The sequence below is a fragment of the Chiloscyllium plagiosum genome, chromosome 9, assembly GCF_004010195.1.
Source record: "Chiloscyllium plagiosum isolate BGI_BamShark_2017 chromosome 9, ASM401019v2, whole genome shotgun sequence".
Lineage (NCBI taxonomy): Eukaryota > Metazoa > Chordata > Chondrichthyes > Orectolobiformes > Hemiscylliidae > Chiloscyllium > Chiloscyllium plagiosum.
Window position 1 is genome coordinate 6,039,424 of NC_057718.1, and position 18,655 is coordinate 6,058,078.

The window sequence follows — 18,655 nt, forward strand, 5'->3', positions numbered from 1 at the left end:
TGAAGTGGTGTTGCAGCTGTACAGGACTTTGGTTAGGCCACATTTGGAGTATTGTGTGCAGTTCTGGTCGCTTCACTTTAGGAAAGATGTGGAAGCTTTGGAGAGGGTGCAGAGAAGATTTACCAGGATGTTGCCTGGAATGGAGAATAGGTCGTACGAGGATAGGTTGAGAGTGTTAGGCCTTTTCTCATTGGAACAGCGAGGGATGAGGGGTGACTTGATAGAGGTTTATAAGATGATCAGAGGAATAGGTAGAGTAGACAGTCAGAAACTTTTTCCCCGGGCACAACCGAGTGTTACAAGGGGACATAAATTTACGGTGAAGGGTGGAAGGTATAGGGGAGATGTCAGGGGTAGGTTCTTTACCCAGAGAGTGGTGGGGGCATGGAATGCGCTGCCTGTGGGAGTGGCAGAGTCAGAATCATTGGCGACCTTTAAGCGGCAATTGGATAGGTACATGGATAGGTGCTTAGGCTAGGCCAAATGTTCGGCACAACATCGTGGGCCGAAGGGCCTGTTCTGTGCTGTATTGTTCTATGTTCTATGTTCTATGACACAAAACGTATCCTGGGTGGGGGATTTCAATGTCACCATCAAGAGTGGCTCGGCAGCAATACGACTGATGGAGCTGGACGGGTCCTAAAGGACTGAGCTGCTAAACTGGGTCTGCAGCAGGTGGTGAGGGAACCACCAAGAGGGAAAACCATACCTAACCTCATCCTTACCAATTTGCCGGCTGCAGATGCATCTGTCCATGACAGCATCGGTAAGAGTGACCACTGCACAGTCCTTGTGGAGACAAAGTCCCACCTTCACATTGATAATACTCTTCATCTTGATGTTGGCACTATCACTGTGCTAAATAGGACAGATTTCAAACAAATCAAGCAATTCAAGACTGGGTCTCCATGAGGCGCTGTGGGTCATCAACAGCAGCAAAATTGTACTCCAGCACAGTCTGTAATCTCTTGGACTGGCATATCCCCTACTCAACCATTACCATCAAGCCAGGAGATCAAGCCTGGTTCAATGGAGAGTGCAAGAGAGCATGCCAGGAGCAGCACCAGGCATATCTGAAGATGAGGTGTCAACCTGGTGAAGCCACCAAGTAGGACCACATGCACACCAAACAACGTAAGCAGCAAGTGATAGACAGCATCAAGCAATCTCACAACTAACAAATCAGATCTAATCTCTGCAGTCCTGGCATATCCAATTCTGGACGGTGGACCTTCACAAATATTCCCATCCTCAATAATGGAAGAGCTCAACACATCAGTGCAAAAGATAAGGCTGAAGCTTTCACAGCAATCTTCAGCCAGAGCCAGCTAGATAATAGCCAATATGAAATACTTCAGGTAAACTAAATTAAATGATTTAGACTAACAGGTATGCTCTTAAATTTTAGCCAATGATGCTCTGAACCAGCTAAGAGTCATAATTTTATTTCATAAAATCCCTACAGTGTTCCATTCAGCCCAACAAGCCCACACCAACTTTCTGATGAGTATCCCAGCCAGACTCACCCCCTTACCCTATCACCTCACATTTCCCATGGCTAATCCATCTAACCTACACATCCCTGGACCCTACAGGCAATTTAGCATGGTCAATCCACCTAAACTGCACATCTTTGGACTGTGGGAAAAAACCCACTCAGAAATTGGGAGAACGTGCAAACTCCATACAGACAGTTGCCCGAGGCTGGAATTGAACCGAGGTCCCTTGTGGTGTGAGGTAGCAGTGCTAACCATTGAGCCATCATATTTGTTCAGGTGTTGTGGGTATCGGTGGCTAGACCAGCATTCATTGCCCTTCTCTAATTGCCTAGAGGGCAGTTAAGAGTCTACCACATTCCTGTGGGCCTGGAGTCACATGTAGGCTAGACCAGGTAAGGATGGAAGATTTTCATTCTTAAAGAACATTCGCAAACCAGGTGGGTTTTACCTGACAATCTGCAACAATTTCACCATTACATTCTTATTTCCAGATTTTTTATTGGGTATTCCATATTTTATCTAGTCCCAGGACATTGTCTGAGTCTCTCGATTAATAGTCTAGCAATAACACCCCTGGGTGATCACTCCACTTTGTTTAAAGTGGTATCTTCCTTTTTTTAGATCATAGTTCAAAATTAAAGGAAATGAAAGGAGCTTTACAAAGCTAAGAGGCGATATGATGGTTTTTTCAAAATTATGAGGGGTCTGCATACAGTGAATTGGAAGAAGCTGTTGCTGCTTTCAGAAGGATAATGAACAAGGGGCTCAGATTTAAAGTAATCTGAAACAGATGCAAGGTCAGAAAACACTTCTTATTTTAACAAGTGGTTTAGGTCTGCAAATGTGCTGCCCAGAAGTGTGATGAAGGCAAGTATCTAAAAGGTCATTGGTTGGTTATTTAAATAGAAACAATGTTCAAGTGTATGGCACCGAGTAATGATACCCATGTGGAGAGCTGCAGCAGACAAAAAGGGCTGAATGGCCTTCTCCTGCAGCATTACCAATCTGTGATGTTGGGAAATGTTTGATCTGTCTGAACAGAAGCAAATCATTGTGAGGTGACGTGGTTCAGTTGCTGATCTTTGATCTCAGCGGGATATGGACTTCCTTGCAACATGCTAGGAGCTTTGTGAAGTTGGCAAACATCAGCCTGCTTGGGGGAGATCTGAAGAGAAAGCTGGTCATGAGAGCATTCATATTCTGAGCTGTACTCACTACCTAATCATCCTATTGCAGACACACATACAACTAGTGTCCAAGAATTGAAATAATTTTTTAAAAGATTATGAATGTCTTTTGTCCAGTTAATGATAAACCTAAATATGAACACACATACATTTTCTATATATATGTATGTAAAGATATACAAACACATCTAAATATAACACATATCTACATCACCACTCATATTGATGATTATGGCAAAGTAAAATCCAGTAGAATTAACCATCTAGTCTACACTTACTCAGGATTTGTATGACTAGATATCAAGAATTTTCAGCAAATATTTTACCATATCCTCAGTCAAAGATTGTCATACAAACAACTCCATCATTGGCATTCAACTAAATAATGATTGAATGAACAATGTTTGTTTGCAGTCTTTTATGACTGAATTTCCACAGTGAGTTTACTCCTCCTCTGTTCCTAATCTGTTGCAAGTTCTGAGTGCATGCTTCCTGCACTTACCTTTGCAGTAAGAACGGATGAAAGGCATACATTTCTATAGTGCCTTCCAGGACCTCAAAATGTCCCAAAGCACCCCACAGCCAACAGAGTTCTTTTGAAGTGTAGTCTCTGTTTTAACGAAGCAAACCCAGCTGCCAATTAATGCACAGCAAGAGCCACAATGGGAATAGCATGTCTGAATGCCATCTGTCATTACTGGGAGGTCAATTGTTGTAGGTTCTCATTTCCTGCTCCTGACTCTAAGGACTCACAAAACACTTTAAATACCACTGGAGATATTTGATATGTCGGCATTATTGAAGTGTCCTCAAGTTTAGCTGAACCTTCTTTTGGTCTACATATCAGTTTCAGAAACTTATGGTCCATTTTACATACTCTTTTGATTGTATAAGTGTTTGTGTAAACTTCCCCTCTCCACCCCTTCCCCCAAGGAAACCAATTGATAAATATAAGATATTAAAGTTCGCAGAAGAAAATTGGCATTTGAAATGTTGACCGCCCACTATTTACCACTTAACAAGAGAAGGCTTTGTCTGTTTACAAATATGAAATAGCTAGATTGAACGGGGACAAGTAAAACCTGGGTGTGTGTGCCAAAATTCTCCGACTGGTGTGTCAGGCAACTGACAGCGAACTTCAGTCCTGTGGCTCCGAAGATGGAAAGTATGATTGTAATTGGCTAAATGATGTGAAATGCTTTCTTTGCACCACCTCACTCTCAGATACATGAGAATGTAGATCAGGTAATGCTAATTGCTGTCTCGAGTGCATGGAAACAGAAACATCATAGAGTTCCAACTCTAGTCGCAACAACCTTGAGGTTTCCCTGAGTAACCAACCCAGTCATACTCACTGTTCATCAGCTGCTCACAGACCTGCCTTGAAATTGCTCTCATCATGTTCTGGGGGGCAAAGTCACCCTGGAAACATTATGAAAAAAGGAAACACATATCACAAATTCAATTATCAGAAAGGAATAGGAAAAGAAAAGTTAGATCTGTCATTTATCTTTCAGAACTTTAGTGCATTCCAAAGTGTTCAGTAGCCAAAGATGTACTTTTGAAGTATGGTCACATTAAATTGGAGCGAACATGGCAGCCAATTTTCAGACAATGAGCCCCCAGAAGCAGCAATGAAATGAATTACCAGATGTTTGTTTTTAGGTAATGGCTGAAGGGTGAACTTCAGCCAGCAAACCACAAAAATGTGCTGATTCCTCGGCAAAGAGGGCAGTGGGATCAGATGCACTCTCCTGTAGTTTAATGTCTAATCCACAGGAGGATATGTTTGACAGTGCAGCACAACCTCGGTACTGGCCTGGAAAAGTATCCTCAATGATGGTCTCAAATCTCTGGAGTGGGGTTTGAGCTCACAAAATTCTCACTCAGAAGTGAGGGCAAGTCATTGTTAAAAAAGAACTCGCTTTTACACACTAATGTCTAAGACTAGTTTCAGTCATAAAGTGCTGTAAAGCAGTGAGAGAGAACACACAATAAATTGTACTTGGATCTTTTGTTCATTATGAATTTTACTCAGTGGTATCCAAACTTTTAAGGTGTTTTGCTTAAAGATGCTGTCCTGCTGCATCCTAATGGCTACCTGTTGCTTCGTCTCCTGCACAGAACACACAATGAAACTGATGCTAAACTTTCAGGAAAGATGTGCTCATTTTCCAATAAAATAAGCTTCTGGGGTGGTGGGTTATGGAAGGTTTAACAGTAGCTCACAGAAGAGTGATGCTATTGTTATGTTCAGGTCAACAGATGATGGTGATTATAAACCGTGTGGGATGCCGTTCCCAGATCTTGGAATTATAAAGTGGCTACAAAGTGGGCAATGCCATTGGGCCACTTCAGAGTGCCCCCAGTAGGGGTATCTGGGCTGCTTGATGGATGCCTCATCTTATGAATGCTCTTGAGTTACACATGCTGAGGCAACACCCATAGGCATCTGAAGTTAGCTAGACAAATTCTGTCCGTAACTCACAAATTCTACATTATATTAACTCTCGGCTCAATTCCAACCTTTAATTCACACAGAGCCAGGTCATGAGCTCAAACAGCTCCTTTAGAAGCTGGGGGAGTCTCAACGGATACCCTCTTACCTTCAGAGATGCTGCATTACAAGCAGAGATTGAGTCACATAATAGAAATAGGGTTAGTATCTGCACTTACCCGGTCACCTTTCTCTCCCTTTGGACCAGTTTGTCCCTATACAAAAGAAAGTACATTAATTTAGTTGCATTTCAGCATCAAATGTAATTGAATCTCTTTGGTTTCAGTATGAAAACACCCAGAGGATCACATCAAGGGATTACCCAGTGCCCACTGCTTCTGAAGTAAACAGCATGCAATCTTTGTACTGCCTGCTAATTTCAATGATAGAGGCTTATGGCCAGCATTATGTTAATTGCCAAGTGGCTAACTCTAATCTTATTGCAGGAGGTGGTGTAATATTGAGAGACTATAGCATACGTTAGAGCTAGCCTTCACCAATAAAAGCCACTTTCTAAGGAACAAAGTGATTTTCACTAAAGCAAGTGCTGCAAGCTATTCTCATTGATTTTGATATGGGGGTACATTCAATCACGGTGTAAAATGGCAGACAGAAAAAGGTAAGGCTTTCTGCAGCTGCACTGGAGGCTTTGACACATCAAGATATCACCTATGCATAGACTTCTATGAGACTTTCCAAAGAAACTTAGTGGAAGCAATGGAACCAGATCGCCTTGACTTCAATCCCAGAAGTCTCACCCCAATGGTCCTGGATTCAGAACTAAGTGTTCAATGGTCTCACACGCTGACAGTCTCACAAGTCTCTCCATATAGTTTTAAAAGCCACATCCCAACAACTGTACAACAAACCTCATATCCTGGATGCTGGGCTCTAAGAAGTTAGAAGTCCTTACCATGAATGGTTAAGGTCAGTGAAAAATCTTCACTGGTCCATCCTACTAACTTCAAAACTAGCCTCGCACACTGCTTACATGACCACACTTACATGAGCCACTGAATAACCATCTTTGTCAGTGGCAAGACATATCTAACATCCATAGTTTCACTTCAGCTCTCTCTCACCACTGGTCCAAGACTCGCACCTACATCTCACAACTTGCATGCACTGCTTGGTTCACAACAACCCAGCCCATATCACCCAAATGGATTGCACCAGCCTCATTCATAAGAGCGGTGGATGGACAAGAGCTGAAGGTGGCAACATCTGACTGACAGGGCGAAGCATGATCGCATTTCCCAGCGGAAATTATCACCATCACTGGAATGCTGAGGCTGTGGACAGCAACTGGACTCAAACCAACAAAGTTGATCATTTCCCCACGAACAATCCTCCTTCCCACATCACACAATATGTTGCTGAGAAGTGAAAGGGACATGCTATTGAATCTTTCTGACCTGCACCCATTTCAAAAGGAACAATAGTTTATACTGCACAGGGTGCTGACTGGTTGGCACTTGAGACATTGCCATGTGAATGCACCAATTTATCCTCAAGATTTTATTTTAATTCAAAAAGGTAAGTCAACTCCAATTAGATCATAAATAGGAAATGTTTGGAGGGACTTGGACCATGCATAGGTAGGTGGGACTAGTTTAGTTTGGGACTATGGTCAGCATAAACTGGTTGGACTGAAGGGTCTGTTTCCATGCTGTATGACTCTATGATTGGATGAGACAAGCCACAGGGAAAGCATTGAGAAACAATGTCCTCTCAAGATTTTGTTTAATTGAGAAGATGCAATACTTGGACAAATTCTGTTCTCCTGCAGAGGACCAGGTTCTGCACACACGTATATGTAGCTTCTAGAAAGTGTCAGCTCAAATGATAATTTTAAATAGTTTTTCGTGGAATTGTTGGCAAATTTAGGAATGTCGAATAAGTGTTGGCGAAGCATTGAACCACTTCCAATGCTGGACATTCTGTCCTGAGGTTTGAAAACACAGATTGGTTGAGAACATCCAATAATCTTACTGTTGCAAATAGCCAAAAAGATGTGTTTTTTGTTATGATGCGCCACTCACTGGGACAGACAGACAACAGACCTGGCATTACACCAGAATTGAAACTCATTCACCACATTACTCATTTATGTGGTAGGAAGAACGTCTTTTTGGTGAGACTACATTCTGTTGGTTAAAAGAGCAGCACCATGAACAACTAACTTCACCTGTTGCATTGATCTGCATTGGTAGCCATTGTATTGTGGGACTGTTTTGATATGCCCTATTTGACCATCAAGCCTCCAAGGTGAGTAAATGACTTAAGCACTATTTACAAGATTTACGATAGGGCTAAGCTCATAGCTTGTGGAGTTGTAGTAATCCTGACATACACATTGATCACTGAATCTGTTCTGATTTGTCAGCTACAGATGGACGGTTGAAAGAACCTTATGCTTTGCTCACTCCTTTTACCAAATCCCTGCAGCTATCGTAAAACAAAAGAACTGCAGATGCTGAAAATCTGAAACAAAACCAGAAAATGCTACAGAAACTCAGCAGGTCTGGCAGCATTTGTGGGGAGAAAGCAGAGTAATCACCTTGCGTTCAGTGACCTTCTTCAGAACTAGCAGTTCTGAGGGTAACTGAGACCAACATCCAAATGTGAACTTTTTTTCTTATAGTTGCTGCAGTTCCTCCAGCACCTTCTGTTTCTTCCCTACCTGTATAGCTTACTTCTTTCAGATTTCCAAGTCAAGAGCAAGAAGGACAGAGATGGAATACCATCAATTATTTATGCACTCTACAATTACAGCATTTAAAAGGCATCTGATTGGGTATATGAATAGGAAGGCTTAAGGGGGTATTGGGCCAGATGCTGGTAAACAGGACTAGATTAATTTAGGATATCTGGTCATCATGGATGAGTTGAACCAAAGGGTCTGTTTCCGTGCTGTACATCTCTATGACTCTCTGACTCCACAACCATCATCCTAAAGGATAACATAGACCTTCAATCAGACTGCCTGCAGACAGTTGAGGAATAAGGAATAAGCCCAGGTGCTAGTTCGCTGTAAGGATCACAGGGGAGATTTGCTGCAGAGGTCCTTGATGCCTGGCCTACATGAGTAGACTGATGGATTTGCACAGTAAAATACTTGATGCATTGGCAAACCCGCTGAAATACATGTCAGGGAGCCTGCAGCAGTCTGACATTAATACGGCACACTAGGGATTTTCATGGGGCTTGGATAGCATCCTTTCCAATGCATAGTGGCAGCCAATACTGAGGTCCCCAGCCTGAAGCAGCATCTGACGCTCAATACAGAAGCTAGACTGCCCTGGTGCCAGATGAGCTTGACGCCAGCAACTGGGACTCTCCGAAATAATACCCTCCAGACAAGTCCCTGCAAGCACCCTGCTAGGCAATCTATTGTTTCCCAACAATAATCAGCAACAGCTTTCTATTAACCAAGCTACTGCTACTGGGCGATCATGAGGAGCCACCCAAGGTCATGTTTGACTAGTTTACATATTTTTTGCTTTTTTTTAAACTCATTGAATGTGGGTGTTACTGGCAGGGCCAGTATTTATTGCCTGAGCCGAGTTGACCTTGAGAAGGTGATGGTGAGCTGCCTTCTGGAACCACAGCTATGGGTTGACACACAATGCCCTAGTGGAGGGAATTCCAGGATTTTGACCCAGCCACAGTGAAGGAACGTCTAGATGTTTCCATGTCAGGATGGTAAGTGGCTTGGAGGTGAACTTGCAGGGAGTGCTGCTCCCACGTATCTGCTGCCCTTGTCCTTCAAGATGGAAGGGATGTGGGCTTAGAAGGTGCTGTCTAAAGATCTTTGGAGAATTTCTGCAGTGCATCTTGTAGATAGTACACACTACCGCTACCGAGCGTAGGTGGTGGAGGGAGTGGACGCTTGTGGGTGTGGCACCAATCAAACGGGCTGCTTAGTCCTGGATGGTGCCAAGCTTCTTGAATGTTGTTGGAGCTGTACCCATCCAAGCAAGTGGGGAGTATTCCATCACAGTCCTGACTTGCACCTTGTAGATGGTGGCCAGGCTGTGGGGAGTGAGTATGCAGAATGCCTGTGTTTGATTTATACATTTGTCTAGAGGGGCATTGATAGGGTGAATAGACAAGGTCTTTTCCCCAGGGCAGGGAAGTCCAAATCTAGAGGGCATAGGTTTAAGGTGAGAGGAGAAAATTTTAAGAGGGACCTAAGAGGCAACGTTTTCACACAGAGGCTGGAACGTGTATGGAATGAGCTGCCAGAGGAAGTGGTGGAGGCTGATACAATTGCAACATTTAAAAGGCATCTGGATGGGTATATGAATAGGAAAGGTTTAGAGGGATATGGGCCAAGCGCTGGCAAATGGGACTAGGTTTATTAAGGATATCTGGTCGGCATGGACGAGTTGGACCGAAGGGTCTGTTTCCGTGCTGTACATCTCTATGACTCTATGAGTTGACTGGAGTGATCTTCTCTGATCACTGTTTTTGCAGACTGGGCAAAACGTTTTGTTAATTTTGTGCCAAAGAGCACACAAAGTTCACCATAGCATGTTCACAAATTCATTACAACTAGTTACGACATCACAAAATGTTTACCACTTCATTGTAAATGTTGTGTACGGAAACTACACCAAACAATCCAACAATCATGAATAACAATACACAGAGAAAATGTACTTCAACTTTTAATGAATTCATTGAAAGCACTGCACAGGGATACCTCAAGAACAAGTTAATCAATTTGTCAATTCAAGCATCTTACAGGAGAAGTTCAGCCAAATGTATTCACCATCTCTTTAACAATAGGACCTCAGAGGGGTTTTCTTCCAGGAGAGCACTGAGTTTACCTTAGATGAAGGATGTGTGTGGAATTCTTTGTTGCATGGAAATGAAAAGTTGCCAAAACAACCTCATTGATCTATTTGTGGTCCACATTCCCATATGCAGCTTTCTACATTTTTCTATGATAGAACTATATCTGGAAACGAGTCTGAAATCCTGGAACATTACACTATTTTTCCTATGAGAATGTACTGTACAGCTACAAGCCTTTCTCAATCCAACCAACAAAAATAATTTAACCCACAAGGAACAAGAGTCCTAATGCAAAGCAGCTGTTGAATTCAAAAGTTTATTTTATTACTATTGTTTTTTAATATTTACAGTTTGGGCTATTTTCATATTTCTATATATTTTGACTGGGCAATAAATGCTGGCATCGCTAGTCAGAGCCATTTCCCAAAACTGGATGTTATTAAAAATGAAATCATAGTATGAAAGACATGCTGGGGGATGAGCAAGCTGCATTACCTAAGTTGACTCCTGTCAAAGGCTGCCAATCATACCCACCTAAAAGTCTGAAGACCTTAAGAGATAGGAGGAGACCATTTGACCCCTCAAATCTGCTTCACCATTCAATAGAATCATGGCTGATCCGATATTCCTCATGTCCACATTCCTGCTGATTCCCCGTAACCCTTGATTCCCCGACTGATCAAGTATCCCTCGATCTTAGTCTTAAATGTACACAAGGACTCTGCGTTCACAGCGCTCTATGGCAAGGAGTTCCAAAGAATCACAACTCTCGGAGAGAATAAATTCTTCCTCATCTCAGTCTTAAATTGAGACTATTTTGAGACTATGCCCTCTGGCCATAGACTCTCCCATGAGGGGAAACAGCCTCTCAGCATTTACTGTCAAACCCCTTAAAAATCTGATACATTCCAATCAGATCACCTCCCATTCTTCTAAACTCCAGTGAACACAGTCCTAATCTGCTTAATCTTTGCTCTCTGGACAGTCTCTCCATATCCACGGATCATCCAAACGAACTTTCTCTCAACTGCCTCCAATGAAACAAAATTTTTTTCTGAGGTAAGGGGACCTAAGCTGCTCAATGCAGTGGTCTTAAAGGCGAACTAATGTCTCAGAGCCTGTTTCATGAAGTACAGTTGGAGGACCTGCTGAAAGGTGTCTCTCCCTAATACATATCCTGGAGCTGGTATGTCCAGTGGGGTCAGTACTTACCTTGGAAGCTAAATCTTGATTGTACCTCCAGTTGGCACAATGGAAGAGGATGAAACTCCACCCTACCACGCTGTGCAATATCATTTCTATTGATGCTTCCCACAGGCTCATGATTTCACCTTGATTGCCCTTTCCCTATTATTTGTCCATTGCTTCTTATTCCCTGCCTCCCTAGACTTGACAATAGCCATTAATGTAAATTTCTTTCAGACTGTCTGACACGTTTCAAGGTTTTGTACTCCGTTCCAACACTCCTTCGACCCCTTAAATTTCTTCAGTGCACAATTTTCCATTCACTGGTAGACTTCCTAACTTCATCCAACTTTTCACTCATGAGCTGGCTTTAGAAAATTTTGCACAAGCAACAAATTTCCATTGATCTAAAAATAAAACCAAAAGATGTGGATGCTGAAGATCTGAAATGAAAGCAGAAACCGCTGGAGAAGCTCAGCAGGTCCAGCAGCATCTGTGGAGTGGAAGCAGAGTTAATATTTAAGTCCAGTGACTTTTCCTCAGAACTTATGGCAGCTAGGAAAGTTATGAGTTCTGAAAAAGGGGTCACTGGGCTCGACACGTTGATTCTGCTTTCTCTTCATAGATCCTGCCAGACCTGCTGATTTTCTCCAGCAGTTTCTGCTTTTGTTTGAAACTTCTATTTGTGTCCGCTGACAAGACAGTCAATTGGGTTAAATTATACAGACAATTAAAAATCTAGACTAAGGCCTGTCAGGGTAAACTGAAGTCATAAGGAAAGACTTCATTGATATACATTAGATCAGGATTTGTTAGAAATAAGACTAGTCACATAACAATGTTAGTGTAAAGACTATAACATTGAGGTCACATCTGAGTTTAATTTATTGGTAAGTCAGGAACCAGCTCAAATCACTGAATATACACAGCTTGAAACAGTCAGCAGTGAGAATCATAAGGACTTTGAAACTACCATGTTCAATATTAGTGTCTGAATATTTAATGGGGGTTGATCTGAAGTTCCCCACATAGGGAATTTTAAAAGAAAGTTAACATCTCCTTTAAAATAGCAGGGAGTGAAAAGTTATGTGGATGTGTTAAATATTTGCACACTCCACACTGTTTCTCAAATCTAAAGTTATTTTTAAATGCCATCAACTGATTGATATGCACATTGAGGACCTAAATCAGCCCTCAATGATTAATATTGGGAAGGAGAAAATATGAGGTTCAGTTACTCTAGTGGAAAAGAAAATATTTTGTTGCTCAACCACTGGGCATGGCTGCATTAAGGATAGCTGTCCAGTGAAATTGACTTGATTGATTGCAGAGAATTGGAGGAAAAGTGCCAATGCAACAATGCAGGGATACAAACTGATGCCATTTGGGCAAAACTGAGAAGAAATTTGGAGTTTTCATCCACGCATTTCATATGAAAAAATAGGAAGTGGTGTAATGCTTGCAAATTGCCCACACCCAACCCACAGGACCATACACATGGGTAAAATTATGCATATAGGGAAGGCATCAATGTCCCATGGCTTGACAGATTTGACTTGATTTTGCGTGTGCACTGCAAATTGCTTCATTTTTCAACAACAGGCTTTCTCTATGCTCATCCTAATTCTCATAGCAACAGAACACAGCTTGCCTTTGAAAAACAATATGGGATTGCACACGTCCTCTTCTGATCTGCTGCCGCACGGGCTTCAGTCTTATGCAATTGTAAAGGGAATAGCAGACAGCACAGACTCCAGCTGATTCATGTCAAATGCTATATCCCTTCCTTCTGCAAATTTGAATTTGTTAAGTTCATCACTTACCACTGATCCCATTTCACCTTTTGGTCCTTGACTCCCTGGTTGACCGGGAGGGCCAGAAACACCAATTGGGCCCTAAACAAAACAAATAATTTGTGAGTATTGAGAATCTATAATTAGCATTTCATAGAATCATAGAATTTTACAGAACAGAAGGAGGCCATTTGACCCATCATGACTGTACCGGCTCCTGAAAGAGTTACCCAGCCAGTCTCAGTCCTTGTGGCCCTCTAAGTTCTAGTCTCGGAAAGATAGACAGTTACATCAGTCAAAAGTAGTTCAGCAAGTGTAATTCTCTGATGAGTCAGAGATGGTGAAGATTGAGGTCATTATTAGGAAGAGGAATGTGGAATATCACTATGTCAAAATTAATTTGAAGTTACATTTCTAGACAGCAGGGATTGGCAAACAGGATAGTGTGCATTGAACTGAAAAAAAACATCAGCTGAATTCACTGTAGGCACAACACATCATGTTCCTCTGAAAACTAAATTCAAACCCTCAAATTGCCAAGTTAAATGCTGAACCCCCAGTCCCTGGATTATTTATCTAGGTTTCCTCCCACAGTCCAAAGATGTGCAAGTGGATTGGCCATGCTAAATTGCCCATAGTGTCCAAGGATGTCCAGGTTAGGTGGATTGGCCAAGCTGAATTGCCCATAGTGTCCAAGGATGTGGAGGTTAGGTGGATTAGCCATGTTAAATTTCCCATAGTGTTCAGGGATGTGTAGGTGAGGTGCATTAATCATGGGAAATGCAAGCTTACGGGACAGGATTGGGGGGGTAGGTCAGGGTGAGATGACTTGCAGAGGGTCAGCATGGATTCAATGGGCCAATGGCCTTCAGCGACACTGTAGTGATTCTATGACTGTATAATGCCAATGCCACAGTGGTAGAGGTGGTTCACAGTGAAGGTGGAACTTCACTCTAAAATCTGTGTATTGATCACAGAGACCTAAACTGCTCCGGTCATTAGATTCATCTGTAGCTGGGAGGTTTTCCGAAGATGACAGTAAGCAGGCTTTCCCCTTGTATTGGCTCTCCTCAAAAAGCCACAGAAACTGTCATTCTATTATTTAATGCACTGCAATCATACAATGAGTGTCTACCTGTGCTTGTATGTTGTTACACAGAGAGATGGCACCAATACCAATTCTGACTCCTGTCTCTCCACTGTAACAATGACAGTGGTCCTTGGAATGTTAGCAGGTGACAGATTCCTCACACTCTTTTGGTTCATTAGATTAGATTACTTTACAGTGTGGAAATAGGCCCTTCGGCCCAACAAGTCCACACCGCCCCGCCGAAGCGCAACCCACCCATACCCCTACATTTACCCCTTACCTAACACTACGGGCAATTTAGCTTGGCCAATTCACCTGACCTGCACATCTTTGTGACTGTGGGAGGAAACCGGAGCACCGGGAGGAAACCCGCGCAGATACAGGGAGAACGTGCAAACTCCACACAGTCAGTGGGTGGGAATTGAACCCGGGTCTCTGGCGCTGTGAGGCAGCAGTGCTAACCACTGTGCCACCCTGCCATTCATGTTCCTTTTAAACCTAATTACAAGTTCAGTGATATCCTCTTGTCTCTCCTGACTCCCTGTGATGGGGGTGTTCCAACAATGGTGTCATGGATTGAATCTGAGCCATACTTGTTGCATTATCTGTTTAACTTGTGACATAATGCAGTGGACTGGAGCCAGTATAAAGACTGGTGTAATATAATTTCAGCAATGGTGTGCACGGTGTACACATAAAATAGTAAGCTTCATCTCAAGAGGATTGGATGGTTATCCTGACAGAGAATGAGATGAGCATTACAAGGTGAAGTAAAGGCAGAGATAACTGAATGCTCTCAATAACGCAATGGGTTCATAACGCCCCTCACAGTGGACAGGAAGCTGGCTGCGCGAGCAGCTCAATTGTCCTTTCTGTTGAAGTCAGTGGAAAATAAAACCACGCATATTGTGGGATGGGTGTCCAATCCAATAATGCTCATCCTACAATCCTGCCTGAGACAAATTCTGATTATTTCTGAGCTTTGTGTTTGCACATACAAATGTAGGCAACTGTCCTCTTGAACCTGTAGCGAGGCTATCTCTACATTGGAGATACGAGCATCTTCTTTCCAACTTGTATTGGCCTAAATAATCTGATGGCCAGAGAGTCATTGGAGCAGTGCAGACTGTATTTCCACAATTGGGTCATGTGGATCCCTCACTGGGGAACTGCCCAAGAAACTTGATTTTCTTGTGGGCAACACCCTCAAGACTGGAATCTTCCAGAAGATCCCACTGAAGATGAAGAATTAGGAGTATTCCAACTCACTAAAACTTAGTCATTACGCACCTACAGTTAGAGGACTAAAGTCTTCATCTGGACAGAAGGCCAGAAGACACAGGAGCAAAAGTAGGCCATTCAGCCCATCAATTCTGCTCCACCACTCAACAAAATCATTGCTGATCTGATAATCCTCGATTCCACTTTTGTGCCTTTTCCCAATCGTCCTAGATTGCCTCACTGATTAAAAGTCTATGTCCCTCAACCTTGAATATACTTAAAGAGCCATGCTCAATAGAGCTCTATGGTAAAGAATTCTGCAGACTGGCTACTCTGCAAGATAACGGCTGGATAACTCTAAAACTGAGCTCCAAACTCATCAGTGACTTACCCAAATATACCCACTGAACAGACCCTCTGTCCTGCCTGAAACTGATTCCACTTCATACGCCTAATTACCCTCGGACTGTCACCACAACCTTCGCCCCTGACTCCGTTCCACTCCATCACCAGCTTGACCAACCCCTCTCACCCCTGAACTGACATCTCTCCCACTTGATGTCGGAACCGACAGCCATTTCCACTGTCAGACCCCAACAGCCCCCCAATCCCAGTCTGACATCCTCCCGAAACAACAAACTTAACTTGACAACCGCACCCCACCTGCACTTCCTGTGACAGTTTTGTTTTTCTTTATTCATTTGTAGGATGTGGGCTTTGCTGACTGAGTCAGCATATTTTTGCCCATCTCTAGTTGCCCCTTGAGAAGGTGGGGGTGAGCTGCCTTCTTGAATTGCTGCAGTCCATGTGCTGTGGATTGACCCATAATATCTTTAGGGAGGGAGACCCAGGATTTTGGCCCAGTGACAGTGAAGGAACAGCAACATATTTCCAACTCAGGGTGGTGAATGGCTTGGAGGGGAGCTTACAGGGGTTGATGGTCCCATGTATCTGCTGCCCTTGTCCTCTTAGATGAAGGTGTTTGTGGGTTTGGAAGATACTGTCTGAGGATCTTTGGTGAATTTCTGCAGTGCATCTGTAGATGATACACACTGCTGCTCCTGAGGGTTGGTGTTGGAGGGAATGGATGCTTATGGATGTGGTGCCAATCAAGCAGCTGCTTTGTCCTGGATGGAGTCAAGCTTCTTGAGCAAATAAAGTGGCTTTAGTCTATCATCATAACTCCATCCTATTTTCTCGATGGACTGAGTCAAATAGATGCTGTGAGCTTGAAATGTTCTACTGCAGAGAATGGAAGAGGCAGAGACAAATGTATCTTTCAGAACAAAAGTGTATAAAATTTAATCAGAAGGTGATATAGGTCCCTGGGACAATGGAACTGGTTTTCAACTGCTCTAATATTAGTTGGTGCTGTTATTATGGACTGAATAGATTCATACTATGCTGTAAACTTCTGTTGCTTCATAGATTAAATCAATGAGTGAGAGCAAGAGGTCATTAAGACATGGTGACTCTCAGGTTAAACTCACCAATTGACTCTCTTTAATAAGAAAGCTATCAGGGACTATGGAGACTTTACCTTTCCTTAATCAGATTTAAGGCAAAGGAAAACCTTTTGTTATTCCATGATTTCTGTCCTTGATGCTGAGTTACAGTGAAGAACTTGTGCAGTGAAACTTTAAGCTAAAACTGTTTGTATGATGATTATTCATAATTCATAACATTGGTTAAAGACATTGAACAGCAGTATTTCTTTCTGAAGGTATGACTTACAGGTGGTCCTCGTGGTCCTGAAGGTCCAATTGGTCCTTGTTTACCTGGAAAACCCTGTAATATGAAAGAAATACAGTCTTGAAAAAGATTGGAGTTAATGTATCTTTTGGCATTAAGCATTTATGCCCCCCCCCATAAAAAACTGTCTGGCAGCACAGTCTTGACATCAATCAGCTGGAATTGGCAAGTATCATGAATCAGCTACTTGAGGATCTTGTTAAGTGGGACCTCTTATTAATTCATTTATTGTGGGACATCAATGAGGGTGTTGCTGAATGGGCAAGCATGTCAGATGTCAGTTCAGAGTCAGCCACATTGTTCTGAGTCTGGAGTCACATATAGGCCAGACCAGATAAGGATGGCCATTTCCTTCCTAAAGGGCATTAGTGAGCCAGGAGGGTGTTTTCCACAACAATTGACAATGATCATCATTAGACTCTTAGTTTCAAATTTTTAACTGGATTAAAATTTCACCATCTTTCATGGTGGGAGTTGAACTCAGGTCCCCAGAACATTAACTAGATTTCTGCATTAACAATCCAACAATAATACCCAAGGCCAATGCCTTCCCAGACTCTTCCAACTGCTCCAAATATGGCACATTACATCACAGAGATGGGTTAAACCAAACAAAGAGGAATCCCAAATGGGGAACCTTCCCTGCACTGGTCTCTTTCAGTGCCAAATGTTCAAATGCCTGACAACCAGTTAGCTAAAGGTCAGAAAGTGCCACCCACTGGGTATTCCAGGCCTGTCAAAGCTGAAGCAGCAACAAATCATCCTTGACAAAATCAAACAGCAGTGGTCCTGTATGACTGTCAGGGTCACTTTTTCTGCCTCCTTCCCTCATTCAACAAGCAACCTGAGTAAACCCACCATGGCATTCATGTTTATATACCATCGCTCAGTAATAGAAGGCGTGTCCCTTTGACTCTAGCAGCATCAAGAGCAGAAGTGGCTTCTGCCAGGAGATTTTGGAAAAAAATTCATGGGATAAATTTCTAGTCAGCCCACAGCAAGAATGAAGTGGATCTGAATAAGTTTTGCAAAATTGATGTTGGAGACTCGGTGGCCTGATTTACACACTGCCAGATTTTCATCCTTAGTAGAAATTAGCATGGGGTAGAAAAGAGGTCGCTGATTCACCATCAATCTTTTGCAGCTCAGCTTAAAAATAATCTGGCATTTATTCAATGACCACTGGGCATCTCAAAGCTCCTTGGAGTCACTAAAGTATTTTTGAAGTGCAATTTAGGAAACAGAACAGTAGCTTTGTGCAGGAAATAACATCATGGTAAAGATAATTTGTTTGATCAGAGGAATGCATCTAAGTTTTTTTCTTTTGCAATGCAACAGAATAACTCTGAATTATTCATTCAGATCCTCAGCTTTATACAGTCTCTCACTCTGTTGTCTAGTTTAGCTGACACTAATCATTCAGTCAGTTAGTGATTAACATGAAGGTAACACTAGTGAAGAGCTTTTATTTCTTATTGTTAAGCTTAACTCATTTGGTCGTTCCTCCACCTTAAGACAAGTCAGTTCAATCTCCCTCCATGGCTTAATCCTACCATCTAGCACTGCACTTTGGTAAATGTTCTTGTCCAGATGACTTGTTGAAGTCATCACTTACTTGTTAAAAACCA

The 18,655-nt window shown here is 42.5% G+C and overlaps 1 protein-coding gene across 4 annotated transcripts in view; it reads right to left on the minus strand.

The window, feature by feature from the left end:
- LOC122552587 (collagen alpha-1(XII) chain-like) overlaps positions 1–18,655 on the minus strand; it is a 264,538-nt gene that overhangs the window by 21,312 nt on the left and 224,571 nt on the right. For all 4 annotated transcript variants that reach the window (XM_043695315.1, XM_043695311.1, XM_043695313.1 and 1 more), the window contains 4 exons: positions 17,010–17,063; positions 12,995–13,066; positions 5,363–5,398; positions 4,042–4,108 (listed from right to left, as the gene is read on the minus strand). In XM_043695315.1, coding sequence (XP_043551250.1) covers positions 4,042–4,108; positions 5,363–5,398; positions 12,995–13,066; positions 17,010–17,063 — 229 coding nt within the window. The remainder of the gene's footprint in view (positions 1–4,041; positions 4,109–5,362; positions 5,399–12,994; positions 13,067–17,009; positions 17,064–18,655) is intronic.